Raw genomic sequence first — 15,769 nt, 5'->3', positions numbered from 1 at the left:
GCATAAAGAAGCTTGGATCAGAATCTAATATCATGCCTTACAAAAAACTATACTTGTGCCAAAGGTGTCTGGTTTTAGTATACTAATGGTACCATTATACAATCCTATTTTGGCACAAGTGTACTTGCAGTATACAACTTTGTATATTATTTTTTGTAAATAATGCAACATAGTTCTCAAATATTGGACATTTCTTAGATTGTATCTTCTCTTTTGCATACCTGCATTGTCTCTTGCTAGATATGCATAGATATATCTATGTGAATAACTATCGAAAAACTAGTAGAAACTAACTAAAACACAAGTTTGGGAAAAACAAATGGAAGTCAGGAAAAAGTATGGAATTTTGAGGTTGAAAAAGTGTATGAACCCTGTGATACTGTACCTGTATTTAGTACAGTGTACTTTGTACAAATCAGTCCAGAGGTCAATTATGGGCAACCAAATGTCTACAATGTACTGCCTGAAGTACCACGACCAACATTTTGCGAGCCCTGATTTATATTACTATTGGATTTACTTATGCATCTGTCTTTGCAGATCATTCTCCTGATTTTAAAGTTATGTTGATGGTAAGAGTGAGATGTTTTGTTTTAAAAACATAGTATTTTTTGTTCTGAAAGGCTTTAAACTAAATATTTAAATATAAAGAAAATGCAACACACTTTTTGCACAATTGAGGTGAAGCCTGACTTTCATTTTAAAATGAAAACACTGATGTTGCCCATGTTCACGGGTTGAGGGTCTTGCAGTATGTATTCTTTCAATGTTTTAACCCCATTGTCTTGCAAACTCATTACAAAAGGCTCTGTAAATGATATACAGAAGCAAAGTAAATGGCACAACAATATTTTAGCAAAAGAAAGAGACTAAAAGATGGTTGTTTATAAAAAAAAAAAAGTGGATTAAACCATTTATTTACATAAGCAAAAAAGTAGTATATTCGTTTTTCCCCGTAATTGAATTGAGGAGAAGAGATTGCAGTTGGCCGAGTCGTTCCTCCAGCTGCAAGTTCAGTGGCTCACCCAGGTCTTTGGACACTCTGCTGCGGAAAGTATCCAAATCTGATTTGATTTCCATCACTGTGATCCTGTCTTCCTCGATCACCGCTGGCCTCGTGCCATAGTGTTTTGCACGTTCTGTGATGGAAAATCGAAGATAACCTGGTGAGGAAAGGAGATAATAGATTATTTTAGATTTCTTATTTTGATCCAGACTCCAAAAGGGAGAAACCTCACATTGTGCACAAAATCTAACACTGGTATTGCACTATGTAATTGAAATGAATATAAAAGTTCATACAACTGTAAAGTTAGTGGCTAATACTATGTGTCTGAAACGTCTGTTTATTTAACAGTTCTGCCTAGTTTCCAACTCCTGTGACTTGGGAACCGCCTACAGTTCACACCTTTGCTATACTTAATTATGTATTAGTAAGTGCACTGTATAAATACATGTAGTTAACCAGGGGATATGTGGAAATACTGTATCTGAGTTGGTCGTTATATTACATTGTAGTTGATTAATGTGGAGACAATTACTGTCATGTACCGTACGTATACGATACAAACAAAGATTGCAAAATAAAGCACTAATACAGTACAGTATTTGCCGATTTACAAAACCGCATTCTAAAAATAGTTCTTACCATGCTTTCAGTCCATGCCAAAGTAAACTTTTTTTTTTGCGTGTTAAACTGAGACAAATGACAGAGGGGAGGGACACCACATTAAAAAAACACGCATTTTGGGAATGCAGTTTTACCTTTTACATGCAAACGCACTTTTCCACTGCCTCTGGGTCTTTTTTCTAGCATCTTTTTTTTTTTATATGCAACTGAATCTATTTTGCCCAGCTCGGAGATGAATTTATTGTTTCTGTATACAAATATCCCACTAACAGCTTGCAGCCACCTTGGATTTGACATGCAGCAGAAAGTGTTAACCAGCTGGAAAACCTAGCTTGGAAAATGCAAGAAATCTCCAGTCTTACCATTGGTGACCTCCTGGTAACTGTGGAACAGCAGCACAAGCAGGTTAAGCAAATCATCCCATCGCAGCCACCGCTCTTCTGCACCACCCTGCACACAGAGGTAGTGTTACAGGGGCAATACCATGGGGTAGGTCTTCCAAGTAGATATTCTACAAACACTAAATGTACCTTTTACACCTGTACACATTCATTTTGCCATAATAACAAAGTAAAACTTGCATGTAATACAGCTTCACATAGGAAATAAAATGTTTGAAGTAACAAAGCAAATGAATCATGATAATACAAAGTGTTGACAGTCCCTGCAATAAATGACTTCAATACTGAATGACACACATAGGTATTCATTTTGTTTATTTTTTAAAGCCAGATCTCATTTTGGAAACTCATTCATATCAAACAACAGAATGGCTGGACAGTCATGCTGTTCCAAGGTATACCATGCAGAAACAGCTCGATTTAAGGAAAGCAATTCTTTGAATTCACCTGTTTTATGGATAATCATTCTTTCTTTTGTATACTTTGTACTTGCTTTATAAAAAAGATACCCATGAACTTCCCTCATTACTAAAATGTGTGCATTCAATGAATTTCCCCTGATTAGAAAGGTCCTGTTTAACCTCTACTCATGCAGCACTGTTAAAGAGGAACACCACCACTGAGCAGTGGCTGGGGGTGTGACAGGCAGCCAGTGCTGGGTGGGTACCCACCGTGGTGTCAAGAGGAAGCTCTGCATGTCGCAAGAAGTGCAGGATCAAGCCCAGTGACATGTGCAGCTGTGTTCTGAGAGGACAGGCGTAGCCTAAGAGCAACTCGAGCAGCTTGCAGCACAGCAGCTGGCTCTCCATAGTGTTCAACAGCTGCACTCTGGGGGAGAAAGAAATGGACTGTTAAGGGGTGCAGAATACATAGTGGCACCAAAACTATTTTTATATACAGTACTGTATCTACTCTTATCTTTGAACAAAAAAGTACTTGTATGGTAGTAATGTGTTAAATTAATTGTATTTTGATTACATCTATGCATACTACAAATGTCAAAGAACTTTTAAATAATCTGAAGCTACTTGAACCAAGGAATGTGTAGAAGATTGGGGCAGTCAAAAGAATTTGTTGGACATGACTGCAGGTTGATAACTCATCCCTCTTGAGATGCTCACATGTGCTGCCTCCTGAGAGCACTGCCAAAAAAGGATTGGAACATCTCCTCTGAGAGCTTGTTGGAGCTGCAGGTAGGTGAGCGATCCACCTCCACTGCCAGGGCCAGCATCTTCTGGAGCAGGAACACCACTCTGCAGAGACAGAGAAATTGAGCAACAGAGAGCAGGTACACCACTCTGCAGGTGCACAGAAACGGTGAGCAACAGAGAATAGGCACACCACTGCAGGGACACAAACGGTGAGCAACAGAGGAGGCACACTACTTTGCAGGGACAGGTAGGGTCCATCCTGTACAGTGTTCTTGTTTTCTTTGTGGCACCAATGAAATGTTTTTATATTAACTTTCTTTTGTTATCGAGGATTGTCCTAGACTATTTTTTATTTATATTGGTTCAGGGCTGTTTATATGGCTCATACATTTTTAATGTTCTGCAATTTGTTGTGGATTTGACTTTTTATTGTACATTTTTCAAGTTTTAAACTAAGATTAAACGCCTACTTTAATGTATCCTTTAAATAAATAAATATTTGCTGGCGGTTCAAATCGAAGTTATATACCGAGCATCAAAAGAAACTTTTAACTATTATAACACTATTTTCAGGGGGAAAAAGGTATATAAAAGGTATACGGTTGGACATTGAAATGTTTTTGGTTTCTTTTTAAAATCACTCGATCATTCATCCTTGACCATGACACGCTTGAGTGACTGAAGCATATGCACTTAATCACCTAATTAGTAAGACAGTTGATTGGACACTGCATATGGAGATATTTCAGCTGTTTAATTGCAAGCTTGAATAAAAACAATACAAAATAAAAAATAAAAAAAATCCGAAAAAAAACAATATGCCACATCTGTCAAGAGAGCAGTGCCTTTGTGCAATCGGCATGTTGGAAGCTGGACTAGGGCAGCATACTGTGGCTCGCCATCTTCGGTGCTCACAGCTAGCAATTTCAGACCGAGTGAGACGGTATAGCCAGACACACTGACCTGACAGTGAGCACTCTGAAGCAAGCAGTGATATGAGCCCCTCCCCCTAATACACACACAGGCTGTTTTTTTTTAAGCGATAGTAAATGTGGAGAAGCAGATTAATTGAGAAAAGATATAAAGATTTTGAATGCAGAGACAGTAGGATTAGCATTTGTTTATTTATGGCAAATGTTTCCCGTAAATTTATCAACACGGGCTAGACTCCCCACCTCTTTCTTTTTTGTTTTATTATGCCCACTTTCTCTGTTTTTTTACACTACGATCAAAATCCCTTCTACCTCCAGCAAAAAACAAACTCAGACTCCAGGTCTACATCCAGCTGTTCCAGGGGATTTTTTTTCTTCCTCCAGATGGAACCACTGGCACGGTGACTTGCTCTTTATGCAAACAGTCAGTGATTTATCATAACAGCATAAGCGTTCTGCTTGAACGCCTAAGAAAGCACCGCTTCACATTAATAAATAAGCAGAAACATAAGTAATACTTTATGAAAGTAAAACATTTTAATTTATGATTTGTTCATCTGGTCATTTTTTATTATTAAAAATAAATAAATAAATCTGAATTTGAATCTGCATCACTAAATATAAAAAAGTAAAATGACCCGATAAAGGAAGGCCAATCATGTAATTATTACATTAAGTTGTCAGTTCAGCTAACATTGTGTCCGTTAAAGGCCTAGTATTACGAAAACTTGTGTTATATGCCTCGTTACTTTGAAATGCTTATCTAACTATGCTGATGCTTCCGTCTCAAAACGCTTGGTGACTCGCAACTTAAGAGATTTATATTTTTGTAACAAAGCCCCTTTGTTGAATAATAATAATTATAATAATGTAAGGATGATATTTTGTGTATTTCTGTTTATTTAGTGTTTAGTGTTCTCTGTTGAGTGGTAGTTAAAAGAAAGATAACTAAATTGAAATGGAAAGAAATACACAATATTATCCTTACATTATTATAATTATTCAATGAAGGGGCTTTGTATCGAATAAAACAAGTGTAAAACATTAAGTAAAGAGTGTATTTTTAAAATCGCTTTGATATTTTATAAACTGTATATTTCTCCTTTGTTTATATTGCAGCTCTTTTACAAAAGCAAAATAATTATTAAAAGGACAATTAAGATTTGAAAACAAATCGTTATTTTGTTTAAAGTAGTAGAAGTAATGAGTTTCTTTTGACGCTCAGTATAGAAGCCTAATACAAAGTTGACCATTACAACCTTATTACATTGTGTATTTAAAAATAAGTGCCACTTTTTTATTGTTCATGAATTGAAATTAATATTGCTCCACAGTCACTGCATACAAATATTGTCAATACACACCGTGCCATGCCCTTAATATTTCACTAATGCAGATGTAAAATTTGTTAAGTAATACAGCAACCTTTCCTTGGCTGCCAATAGTCAATTGTGGAGTATAGGTGAAGCAAACTCTTGGTTCAGCAGCTGGTTACAGATTTTAAGGGGGTATGGATGATGCCAGGTTAGCAGGGTGGACTGTGAAGGCTCAATCACCTGCGCCCGCCACCCTCCTCCCTATCAAAGTGGAAGCAACAGCTGAGTTGGCTTCAACGTTCCATCTTATGTAGAAGGAATCAACTAGGCAACCAACCGGATTTCAGTCTTGGCACAGAAATGATACAAGGGTGTTCTTCAAACCGGATTTTAAAACATCAGTAGCGCTCTTACTTGAGTCTGTAATCATCTCCTGATTTTTTCTTCTTTTCTTGCCCAGTGATGTTTGTAACAGCACTTATTAACCAGTCCACCACATCTCTGCAACAGAAAACCTCTTTTAGGGATACGTGTGTGTGCTGATAAGTGTGACTATAAAATATAGCATTTGTTTTTCACTGATTTGGGTAAGAAACTTGGCATAGAGAATATCCAAGCCCAGTTTTCTAAGACTGAGTCAGGGAGTCTGACTGGCAGTAATTTGTTTTCATATTTTAAATGGTTTTGTTGTAAGTTAAACATTGGATATTTTCAGTTTCTTAAATTGCAATGCATATTTTTTAAATGTCTGAAATGCTAGTGGCCCAGTACTCATGTTCACTGCAATGGCAAACCTTGTAGTTTACGGTATAGGACAACATGTTTAAATGTGGTGTGTTTACAGTGACAGAGAAAGCTTGTTAGCCTTTCCTGGTTTTCTGAACCTGTATTAAGTCTTGCTGTGATTTTAATAAACATGTTGCAGGTTAAAGAAATCTCCTGCGATTTGCTTATATAAAAGAATTGTGACTGTGGGTACAGAATGCTTGGAAGCCACCAGAAATTACCATAATTGAAAACCTTCTGCCATTGCTAACCTGACATGGGTAAACTTCCTGTCACAGGAAAGCGTTGCCTTGACGATGGAGAGCTGCAATGATTGCTGCCCTACCCTGCGCTGAAAATCATCTTCCAGGGTCTGCACCACGTACTGTAGGAACAGCGGCCCTGTGGTCAGGGACTGGCTTTTCTTGGGGTCCTGCGGGGGGACAGGCAGCACGTGAGCGGTTTTTGTTGACGCTTTAAATCATGTATGAGAGAGTGCTTTTTAAAAAAAAAAAAAAAAAAAAAAAAAATATCGTTACCTTCTCATCCATGACGGAGGACACAAGTTCCCAGTCCCACTGAACTGTAGACAGATCTGCAGGGTGAAAGCTAGAAGAAGATATTGGAATAGAGAGGCTTTCCAGTACAAAAGCAGTTCCCACAGATTCAGGATGTTTGTACCTTTTCAGGCAAAACTCCATAAGTAGTGACCCAGGCTCTTGTTTACCTGGTAACTTATTCCATTCTTTTTACTGTTCGCTGTGTGGAAAATGTTAGTTTTGAACTTAACTCAAATTTAAGTCCTGGAATGGTTGTAGTTTTCATTTTTTTAATATATTTATATTCTTTTGAATGGTATTTAAATTGCGTTTTTAGTTTTATTAACTGGGTATCTTTGCCGGTACTTACAGCTGGATCTTCATAAGCAGGGTGTAGGCTTCTTCGGCGAGGATGGGGGAGTCAGAGTTCAGCAGGATCTCCCGGAGGACATGGTTGACTGTGTCGGCAGGGGGGTAGTAGCGCGGGCTCATAAAATCAAACAGGAACTCCAGGGTGGCCTGGGGGTAGCTCTCCTCAATAGTGCAGAGAGCCAACCGCAACCTTCGCTGAGAGATGGGCTCCCGCGTCACTTCATCCTCACTCAGATCAGACCCATCGTCAGCCTAAAATGCAAAGTAGCATTAGGAAACTCAAAATAATACAAACTGGATTTGAATTGCAAATGCTCCTCATTGCCTGGTCATGGGCAAGTCTTTTCACCCAGGGTTAATGGAAAGAGACATTACAAGAGCAGGAAGCAGACTTTCTGTGGGAGACACTCGCTCAAACTGACCAACCGTGTGTTGTATTTAAACAAGGCTGTTTGAGAACTTTACTAAGACCAGGGTTAGAAACTCATGAAACCCATTATCCTCACTAAGTTTATTTTAAATGATCAGAAGCCATGAGTCTGAGCAATCGGTCACCCTTACCTCCTCCTAATAATTAACCTTAAGACACAGGTGAGACTAATTCATGACTTGATAAAGGATGTCTGTTTAGAGCAGATTTAGTAGGGGCCTCATTGCTCAAACTGCTGGCAGCTGGTCATACGAGTAACATACCTCAAGTTCTCAACTGTTTGTAACCCTCTATTTTATAAAGGTTTGGAGTATTTTTTATAAATGGTTTGTTTAACACCATCTTAAAACTATTTAAGATGAACACCTCAGTAGGCTTTGGCAGTCAACGTCCCCAGAAGGCAACTAAATTGCATGTTTTCCATTATAACTACTCAAACATGATGTAGTCACTCAAAAGTATAACCTTCAATAATTTCAAAACTGTGCTTTAGTTTCTTAAAAAATATTACATACTCTTACTTGATCGTCATCCTCCTCTGACATTCTCCAGGGAAGCATGTGCTGGATTGGCATTCCAGTGAATAAACTGAGCCTCTTGCGCTTAGCACGGTCTATGTAGTAGAGATCCTGTTCCTCCTCTAACTCCTGCTCCGTTTCCACACTGGAGTAACACTCTGACATGGCTTCGTCCCCTTCCCCATCCACCTCCTGTCTCAGCAAAGGAGGGGACGGGAGGGGAGAAGCCTTCCCATCTGAGAGGCTGTTCCAGGGTTCAGAGTACGACTCCATCTCATTCACAAAGGGCAGGCTGTCGGGACTGTCCAGCTGAGGGGAGGGGAGGTCACAGTCCATCAGCCAGTCAGGAGAGTCACCGGCCAGAATGTCCGTGGAAGTCGGGCTGCTGGTATCAACTACTTTCTGTTCGTTAAAATTAGAACCAATCTGGGAAGAGCAACCAAGCGATCCCTGCTGCTGCTCTGTTAAGGAATGACAACTAGGAACATTTTTAACAGAACACTGCAGACAAAGGGGCTCATCAGCGCTGCCCTCTGGTTGCCACCTCTTGCAAGAGGACTCTCTGCACTCTCCCTGCTGATGCTTCTCTTCGCTTGAGATGGCAGCAAGATTGCCACTTGAACAGGAAACTGTGAAAGGCCAATTGGTGGACTCGTCAAGTTCATGGGAAGGTGGGGGCGTTTTGGACTGTGTGTCTTGCGGCTCTTTGGTGTCAAGGTCTCTCTGAAAGTCAACCTCGGAAGGTTCCATGCTGTGCTCCTGGGGTTCTGCAGAATTTGTATCTGAAGAGCAGGGCTGGTCGGTGCCCACGTCAGGAGCTGCGATACTGTGGAACGACTTGGTACCGCGGGAGCACAGTTCAAACGGATCCTCTTTCTCTGCCCCAGAGGAATGGGATTCATTTTGGATTTCAAACTGGGAGTCTTCCAGGAACTGGTATTGAGGGAGTGTGGGGGAAGAGATGTCCGCATCCGGGAGATCGCTGAGGGAGCAAGAGCCGGAGAGTCCCAGGTCAGGCGGCTGCATGGCACTGGTGGCTGTAGGAGACTCATTAACTTTTGGATTCTCCTCCTCCTCCTCCTCTGACAAAATGGTGAGCACATTCTCAGAGTTGATGGGACTCTGCTGCCCCCTGCTGCTCTCTGTTGGAGAACTGCACTTGCTCAGGTCCATCACCTCTACTATAAGATCACTTGAACTCTTCCTCTTCCTATGTCTGTGGCGCTTCCGGTCATTGTCATTTTTTGTCAAGTCGATGAAGTTCTAGGAAAAAAAAAAAAAAAGTGTGTGGGTTTACCGATCACCAAAAGGTCTGAACACTGGCTCTGTCCTCCTTGGGTTTACTGACTGAAAGCTGATATTTAATGTGTGTTTATTTTGTATTTGTTTCCTCTTCTAGTGTGAAATACTACCTTTTTATATTATATCCGTGTCTGGTATTTTTGTACTTCAGTAACTATATAGATCAAATCATTTTATTTATTAAATTTGTTGCCTCATTGTGTAATTTACTGTAATACTTGAAGTGACTATACTTAGATCAAATCTGTTTTTGGAAAGAAAAAAGCAATCAAGCTGCAATCCTAAAATAAGGACCACTTCATATTAATGTGATTACATGAAGTGTTTACGTTTTGTTTTTTAATAGTTATTTAATTGTTTAAGGTCAAAAATGATAATACAGCAGACCTGACAAGCTTTGATACAGGACTGGTAGCAGGTAATCTTATGGCTGGTGTTCAAGAGAGCATGTAGGTAAAACAAAGAATACGAACAGGAATAATACAGAAACTATGAACTGAAACCAATTTCGTACACAGCTTGACTCATTTTGCGACAATATAGTGGTGGCACAAATAATTTATACAGTACATTTACAAACTAAAGTTATATCAAAGGCTGAGGGAAAAACAAAATGTACAGAACAAGTTCAATGTTCATCTCAAAATAACAGAACTCCCATTTTAATTGTCGCTTGTACACTACAGTACTTTTCATTAAAGTAACTTTTGAACTACCGTACCGCTGATATGCGACACCTGAAGTTTAATACCTATCTTATCGCACTTACAGTTGTTTATTTTACACGGTCCACCGGCGTTTCTGTGACAACAGTTTTGTCAAACTAATATCATTAAAATATTCTCGAAATGAACAAATGGCAATGGATGATCTAATTATCTTTGCTGTTGGCAGCAAGCTTATAAGGAGAAGTTATTTGACAGCTCTCATCCGCCTCTGGGTTTATGTGATTAGTCAATAACAGTGCCGCCCCACGTTATGCTTTAGTGAAGAGGTCCCAGGTTCGCGCTCGCCCTGTTTGATGCGCCTACCTGCGGGAACCGAGATCGCGCCATATATATATATATATATATATATATATATTAGAGCGATCTCGGTTCCCGCAGGTCCACACTAGCTAGCTAAATAGTCCACACTAGCTACGTAAAGTTTGTCGTGTTAAATTAAACTCTTCATAAACCCAGTTGGATTCAGAAGTTGACTGGCCATCCTGGGAGAGAGAGAATGCCACTTCCAGTAATTATAGCATAAGTTATTTCTTTGAATGAATTTATTAATTTATTTTAAACCGTAATCACTATGTACATTTTTTTTATATTTGTTTGTATATCTGAAAGCATTCGATTACAGTAAATATTTTTCACTTCACCAACCGAATAGTGATCGTTGCATAAACAAATTTTCCGTAATGCTGCCCTTCCTCGAGATTACATAACCAGGTGCCTGTTCTGCAATGCAATGCTGGACAGACGGCTCTTCACTCTAGTGAAGTTGTACAGGATGAACGCATTGCCCTCACTCAACATGGCGCCTACAGCAAACACCGGGGAAACTACATAACACATACAGGATGAAGATGCGCACTCACCGGCCCGACAGCAGTTGAGTTCAGTTTCTTGCAGTTGCAGACACTTCTAAACACACCTACTATCTCCAGGTCCGGCTCCTCGTCGCTGCCCGAGCTTATATCTATAATTACACTCATTTTGGCATGCGGAAGTATCGTTACTATGAGACAGTCTTTTAAAACACAAGGCATTCGTTACAATAATGCCTTGTGTTAATTACCATCACTTGGACGGTGAAACAGGAGAGTAAATCCCAGAGGTGCTCTGTACCACCTCTCTGTGTGCTGCGCACTGCGTCCTTTTAGGTTGCTTTGGAATACAAACGAAAATAGACCAATCCGCGCGGACAGTCACAACAGGGGCGGGATATTTTATAAATCTCGAGAGCCGAGCATTACGCGCATGTTTACAGTGGAATATGGGCTGCCATCGGGGTCAGAAATACATTGACACAATGCTTAAGAAAGTGACCAGTGAGAACCCGTACTGATCAACGCGTAAAGAAGACTGTGATTAGACAACGCGTCCTAAAAACAACGGAAAACGCCAAAAGCGCCATAATATTAAAACTCAACGCGTAGGGAAACATATGCTACGCGTAGCACAGAGAGCCAATGGAGAATAGTATCGTTTAGGGGGCGTAATGAGTCAGGCACCGATTCTTTCTGATCGGGGTGGGATTAGGCAGACAGTATACCAGAAGGGAAATGAGCTAGATCACAATATTATAGGTAAAGAACGTCGTTTTATCAATTACAGGTGGTACTGTGCTTAACAAAAACAGGGTAGATCTACAACATACAACATATCATGTAGGTTGCATTTAATTTGAAAACTAAACGGCAGTGCGGCTCAATACTATGGTGGAGACGTGGTTCACTAAACACAACAACCATACGCCTCCATCTCCAGCACTCTCCTACATATATGCCTTTAAAATACTAAAATCGTTTCCAAACACACACTTAATTCGACGGCTCTTTATTTCATTTTTGTTCTCCAACCACCCGCCGAATCAGGGTCCGGTTACCTGCTGGCAACGCGTCAGCCTCCACTCCAAACAAACCCAGTTTCACATCACACCGGACAAGTCAAATCACTGGCAACATGAAATCAGGAACATTTATACCAGGGGCTCAGCTTCTCCAAAATCAATCAACTGACACGTTTGGGAGCCGCAAACAGGAGAGCATTAACTAACAGAAAATAATGTGCCAAAATAAGTGTGCTTAAACAACAACATTCAATAAAAAGTGAATATAATATAATAAATAAGTCAAACGTGCCTAAAGTGACGTGAGCAACCCCGCTACATTACTAATTAAATTTCATACAAGAATATATTCAATGTTATTAAAAATAATATAAAATAAAACACCATGTTTTAGACTTAATAAAACATCACGTTTTAGACTTTTAATGGAAGATTACACGTTTTTTTTTTCTTTTTTTTTTTTTTTTTTTTAAGTTTCATGATTCCTTTTTTGCAAGAATATTCCAAGCAGATTAATCTTTCTAATCACGATTATTTTAAAATCTGGAATAGATAATGAAGTCAATTTACAAAAGTTACAATTGTTCAGCACTGCCATTTGAACATTAAAATCTAAACAGTACGAAAATAATGTTGTTACAGTACTTTGCTGTCTCCACTTAGGTCTACTCCCCCTACTTAGATAAATATGGAATTTAAGCTAATGAGCTATTTAAAAATAAGCATTATTTAGGTTGCAATATCATTCATTAATTTGTAAATTAGTCCTATTTTATGTACGAGACAAGTTCATGACATTATCTATCTACAAAGTTAAAAAAAAAAAAAAAAGGCATTTGCAGGGCCAGATTAACAAATTCTGAGCCCCTGGGCACGAATGCATCATGGCCCCCTCCCACCCTGCCTCTTACCAACTCCCCCTCAGCTAGTTATATGTAAAACTATGTTACAAAATTCAACTGATTGTTCGGTAGGCTACAGCAGCCAATGAAAAATGAACAGCACACCATCTATAAATGTAATTAAGTCATACATACCAACAGCGATGTGCCTCGTACCTTAGAAGATCAACCTCTTTCTTGATTTCTTCCTTGAGAATTCAGTCACCACGCCATCAAAGTCCAGCTCTCTGACAAGTTCGGACTCAATAATCAATAAAAGCGCACTAAGGCATTTCTGACACATACTTGTTCTGAGTTCGTTTTTTATTCTTGCCATATGCGAAAACGATCATTCACCCTCACAATTAATTACAGGTAGAGTCAAGAAAAGTCTCAGGGCAACAACTACATTTGGAAAGGTTGATTGTAGACCATTACTCAACACAATCTACAACAGTTTTGAGGGTGATTTATCCTGCTCAGCTCTTACAAATAATTTAAATTGAATTAACCTGTCTGCAAAGCTCTGATCCAAATCAGTTGGGTAAGCAGAGGAAAATGTATTGGCCAGCTTACGAATATCACTGGTGTCAGACTCCTTGTCATCAAACAGAACTCCAAAGCAATCATTAAGAGTCCTGTATGCATCCAGTCGTTGATTAAGACAGCTGAGTAACTGATCAATCACACATTGAAGGTCTCAACTTGAAATTTGTGGCTCCCCTCAACTGTGACTTCATGCTCCCTGGTTTTATTTGTAAATGCTTGCCGTTTCCTTATCCGATGAAGGTCGTACTGATAGGTCTGGCACACAACTCTAACACCCATGGCAGTCTTTTCAAAGTCTGAAAACGGATCCCTAAGTGATGCCACAAATGACAGCAAAGACTTCAGTAGTTGCACAGCAGTCTTTAAATCAATGTCGCTTTTCTGCAACAGCTCACCCGTCCTCTTGAACCTGTGTAGGACAGCATCCCAGAAATGGGCCATGAAGGCTGTTTCCAATCGTTCCATTTTGCCACACAATGAAGTTGCCTCGCGTCGTGTATCAAGAGATTCATGAATGTCACCTGACCTGACTCCCCAAAGCATCCCTTATTGAGCTGTAGTTCTTCCAAAGTGCTGATGTTGAGTCAGCGCGACAGCTCCATTGCATGCTTGATAGGGATTTCAGTCATATTTACTTTGTCAGCATTATAAAAAACTTTATTCCACCAGTGAGTTGACGCAGTGCAAAAAACTGTACATGGACTGCAGTATCGCAAAGAAATTACTATCCTCTTGGCAGTTGTTCTCAATGGTATTGACACCAACCAAATTCAAAGAATGTGTAGTGCACGGTATGTAATGAATTAGTGGGCTTTGTTTGTTTAAATGGGCCTGAAGACCATTGCATCGGCCAGACTTGTTACTGGCGTTGTCATGGCGTTTAGGCCATAAAGTTCCATTTTAGTTTCATCAGACCTCAAAACTTTTTGCCACATGGCTATAGAATGTCCTGAGTGTTTTTTTTGCATACTTCAAACGAGATTCAAGGTGGGCTTCCTTGAGTAATGGCTTCCAGATTTGTGGAGTGCTTGGGATATTGTCACATGCACACGTTGAACAGTCTTGGCTATAAAGGCCTGTAGCTCTTGCAAAGTTGCCATTGGCCTCTTGGGAGCGTCTCTGATCAGTCTCCTTCTTGCTCGGTCATCCAGTTTGGAGGGATGGCCTGATCTAGGCAGGGTTTTGGTGGTGCCATACACCTTCCACTTCTTAATAATCATCTTGACCGTGCTCCAAGGGATATTCAAGGCCTTTGTTATTTTTTTATACCTATCCCCTGATCTCTGCCTTTCAACAACTTTGTCCCGGAGTTCTTTTGAAAGCGCCTTGGCGCTCATGGTTGAGTGTTTGCTTTGAAATGCACTACACAGCAGAGGGAACCTACAGGAACTGCTGAATTTATCCTGAAATCATGTGAATCACTACAATTTAACACAGATGGTCACATAATTTAGAATTGCTATTACAATGGGGGTGGACACTTATCCAACCAACTATTTCAGTTTTTATTTTTAACTAATTTTCTACAAATTTCTAGAATATTTTTTTTCACTTGGAAGTTGTGGGGCAGAATGCGTAGATACTTGAAAAGAAAAAAATACTGTAATGCATTTTAATTTCAGGCTATAAGGCAACAAAAGGTGAACATTTTGAAAAGGGGTGTAGACTTTCTATAGGCACTGTAACTGTATTGATGCTTTGAAGAACAGGATCCTCTTCCATCAATGCACCAGACCAAGGGCTCTCCAGAAGCAGATCTTGCAATGTATTCCTTTGAGTCATGGCAAGCTACTGTATTATTTAGCAGTATTTGAGTTTGTTGAGAAGGACTGGAAGGTCAAGTTGTTGAGCACAAATCTGTAGCAGTTTAAAAGCATTCTATTAACGGACAAGGAAATTAAATAACTGAATTTCAAGTGGAAAACTTTATTGAACATTTATGTATTTGTTTATTTATTAAACACCTGGTTGAAAATAAAAAAAAGCACATTTTTAAGATGGGCTGTGTCCCAGGCTGTGTTCCAATCCAAAACCTTGCCCCCTACGCCCTACTCCCTTCAAAGTGATCACTTCTGGAAGTGGGGCGTAGGGGGTGTAAAAGTGATTCCATGGGAACATACTTTAGCGTCATCACTCACGGCCAGGGAAAGGCGTCGTTATTAGTCAGCTCTTGAAATGTGTAGCTTACTCTGTCTGAAGTGCAATGTTGGAAATTCGGGAGTGGGTTGGCAGATTTGTTTGTATGTGTAAGATATTCTACTCTTTTAAATATTGTTATGCTTAAAGTAGCTATTCATAATAAAGCAATAATAAAATATTTGTTTCCAGTGTTGTCATTATATGCGTGCGTGTCTTTTTTATATTTTTATTTATGTTTGAGGGAGGGGAGAATTAAAATGGAGAGACTTGTTGCAGCCGCAG

General features: G+C 39.6%; 1 protein-coding gene across 2 annotated transcripts; it reads right to left on the bottom strand.

Annotated features, from left to right (window-relative positions):
* Positions 1 to 381: 381 nt before the first annotated feature.
* LOC121297260 (SUMO-interacting motif-containing protein 1-like) lies at positions 382 to 11,253 on the bottom strand. 2 transcript variants are annotated; one of them, XM_041223458.1, is made up of 10 exons: positions 10,945 to 11,253; positions 8,058 to 9,317; positions 7,105 to 7,358; positions 6,735 to 6,804; positions 6,468 to 6,628; positions 5,845 to 5,931; positions 3,153 to 3,284; positions 2,703 to 2,859; positions 1,993 to 2,080; positions 382 to 1,163 (listed from the first exon to the last, which is right to left on the bottom strand). In XM_041223458.1, the coding sequence occupies exons 1-10, from the start codon at positions 11,113 to 11,115 to the stop codon at positions 919 to 921; spliced, it is 2,625 nt and encodes an 874-aa protein (XP_041079392.1). In that variant the 5' UTR covers positions 11,116 to 11,253; the 3' UTR covers positions 382 to 918. The 2 variants fall into 2 exon arrangements, with proteins under 2 accessions (XP_041079392.1, XP_041079391.1); XM_041223457.1 differs by having other exon boundaries at positions 8,052 to 9,317; positions 10,945 to 11,251.
* Between the last annotated feature and the right edge of the window lie 4,516 nt (positions 11,254 to 15,769).

This window comes from Polyodon spathula, chromosome 22, assembly GCF_017654505.1.
Source record: "Polyodon spathula isolate WHYD16114869_AA chromosome 22, ASM1765450v1, whole genome shotgun sequence".
Taxonomy (NCBI): domain Eukaryota; kingdom Metazoa; phylum Chordata; class Actinopteri; order Acipenseriformes; family Polyodontidae; genus Polyodon; species Polyodon spathula.
This window is presented reverse-complemented; position numbering and strand designations above follow the sequence as displayed.

Bases quoted from the DNA above. Each gene is read 5' to 3' on its own strand.
- LOC121297260 (XM_041223457.1), bottom strand. From the start codon at position 11,115: ATGCCTTGTGTTTTAAAAGACTGTCTCATAGTAACGATACTTCCGCAT. The intron at 5,932-6,467 runs GTTAGCAATGGC...TTTCTGTTGCAG, and splicing joins AGGAAGTTTACCCATGTCAG to AGATGTGGTGGACTGGTTAA. The intron at 1,164-1,992 runs GTAAGACTGGAG...TTTCCTCACCAG, and splicing joins TTACCAGGAGGTCACCAATG to GTTATCTTCGATTTTCCATC.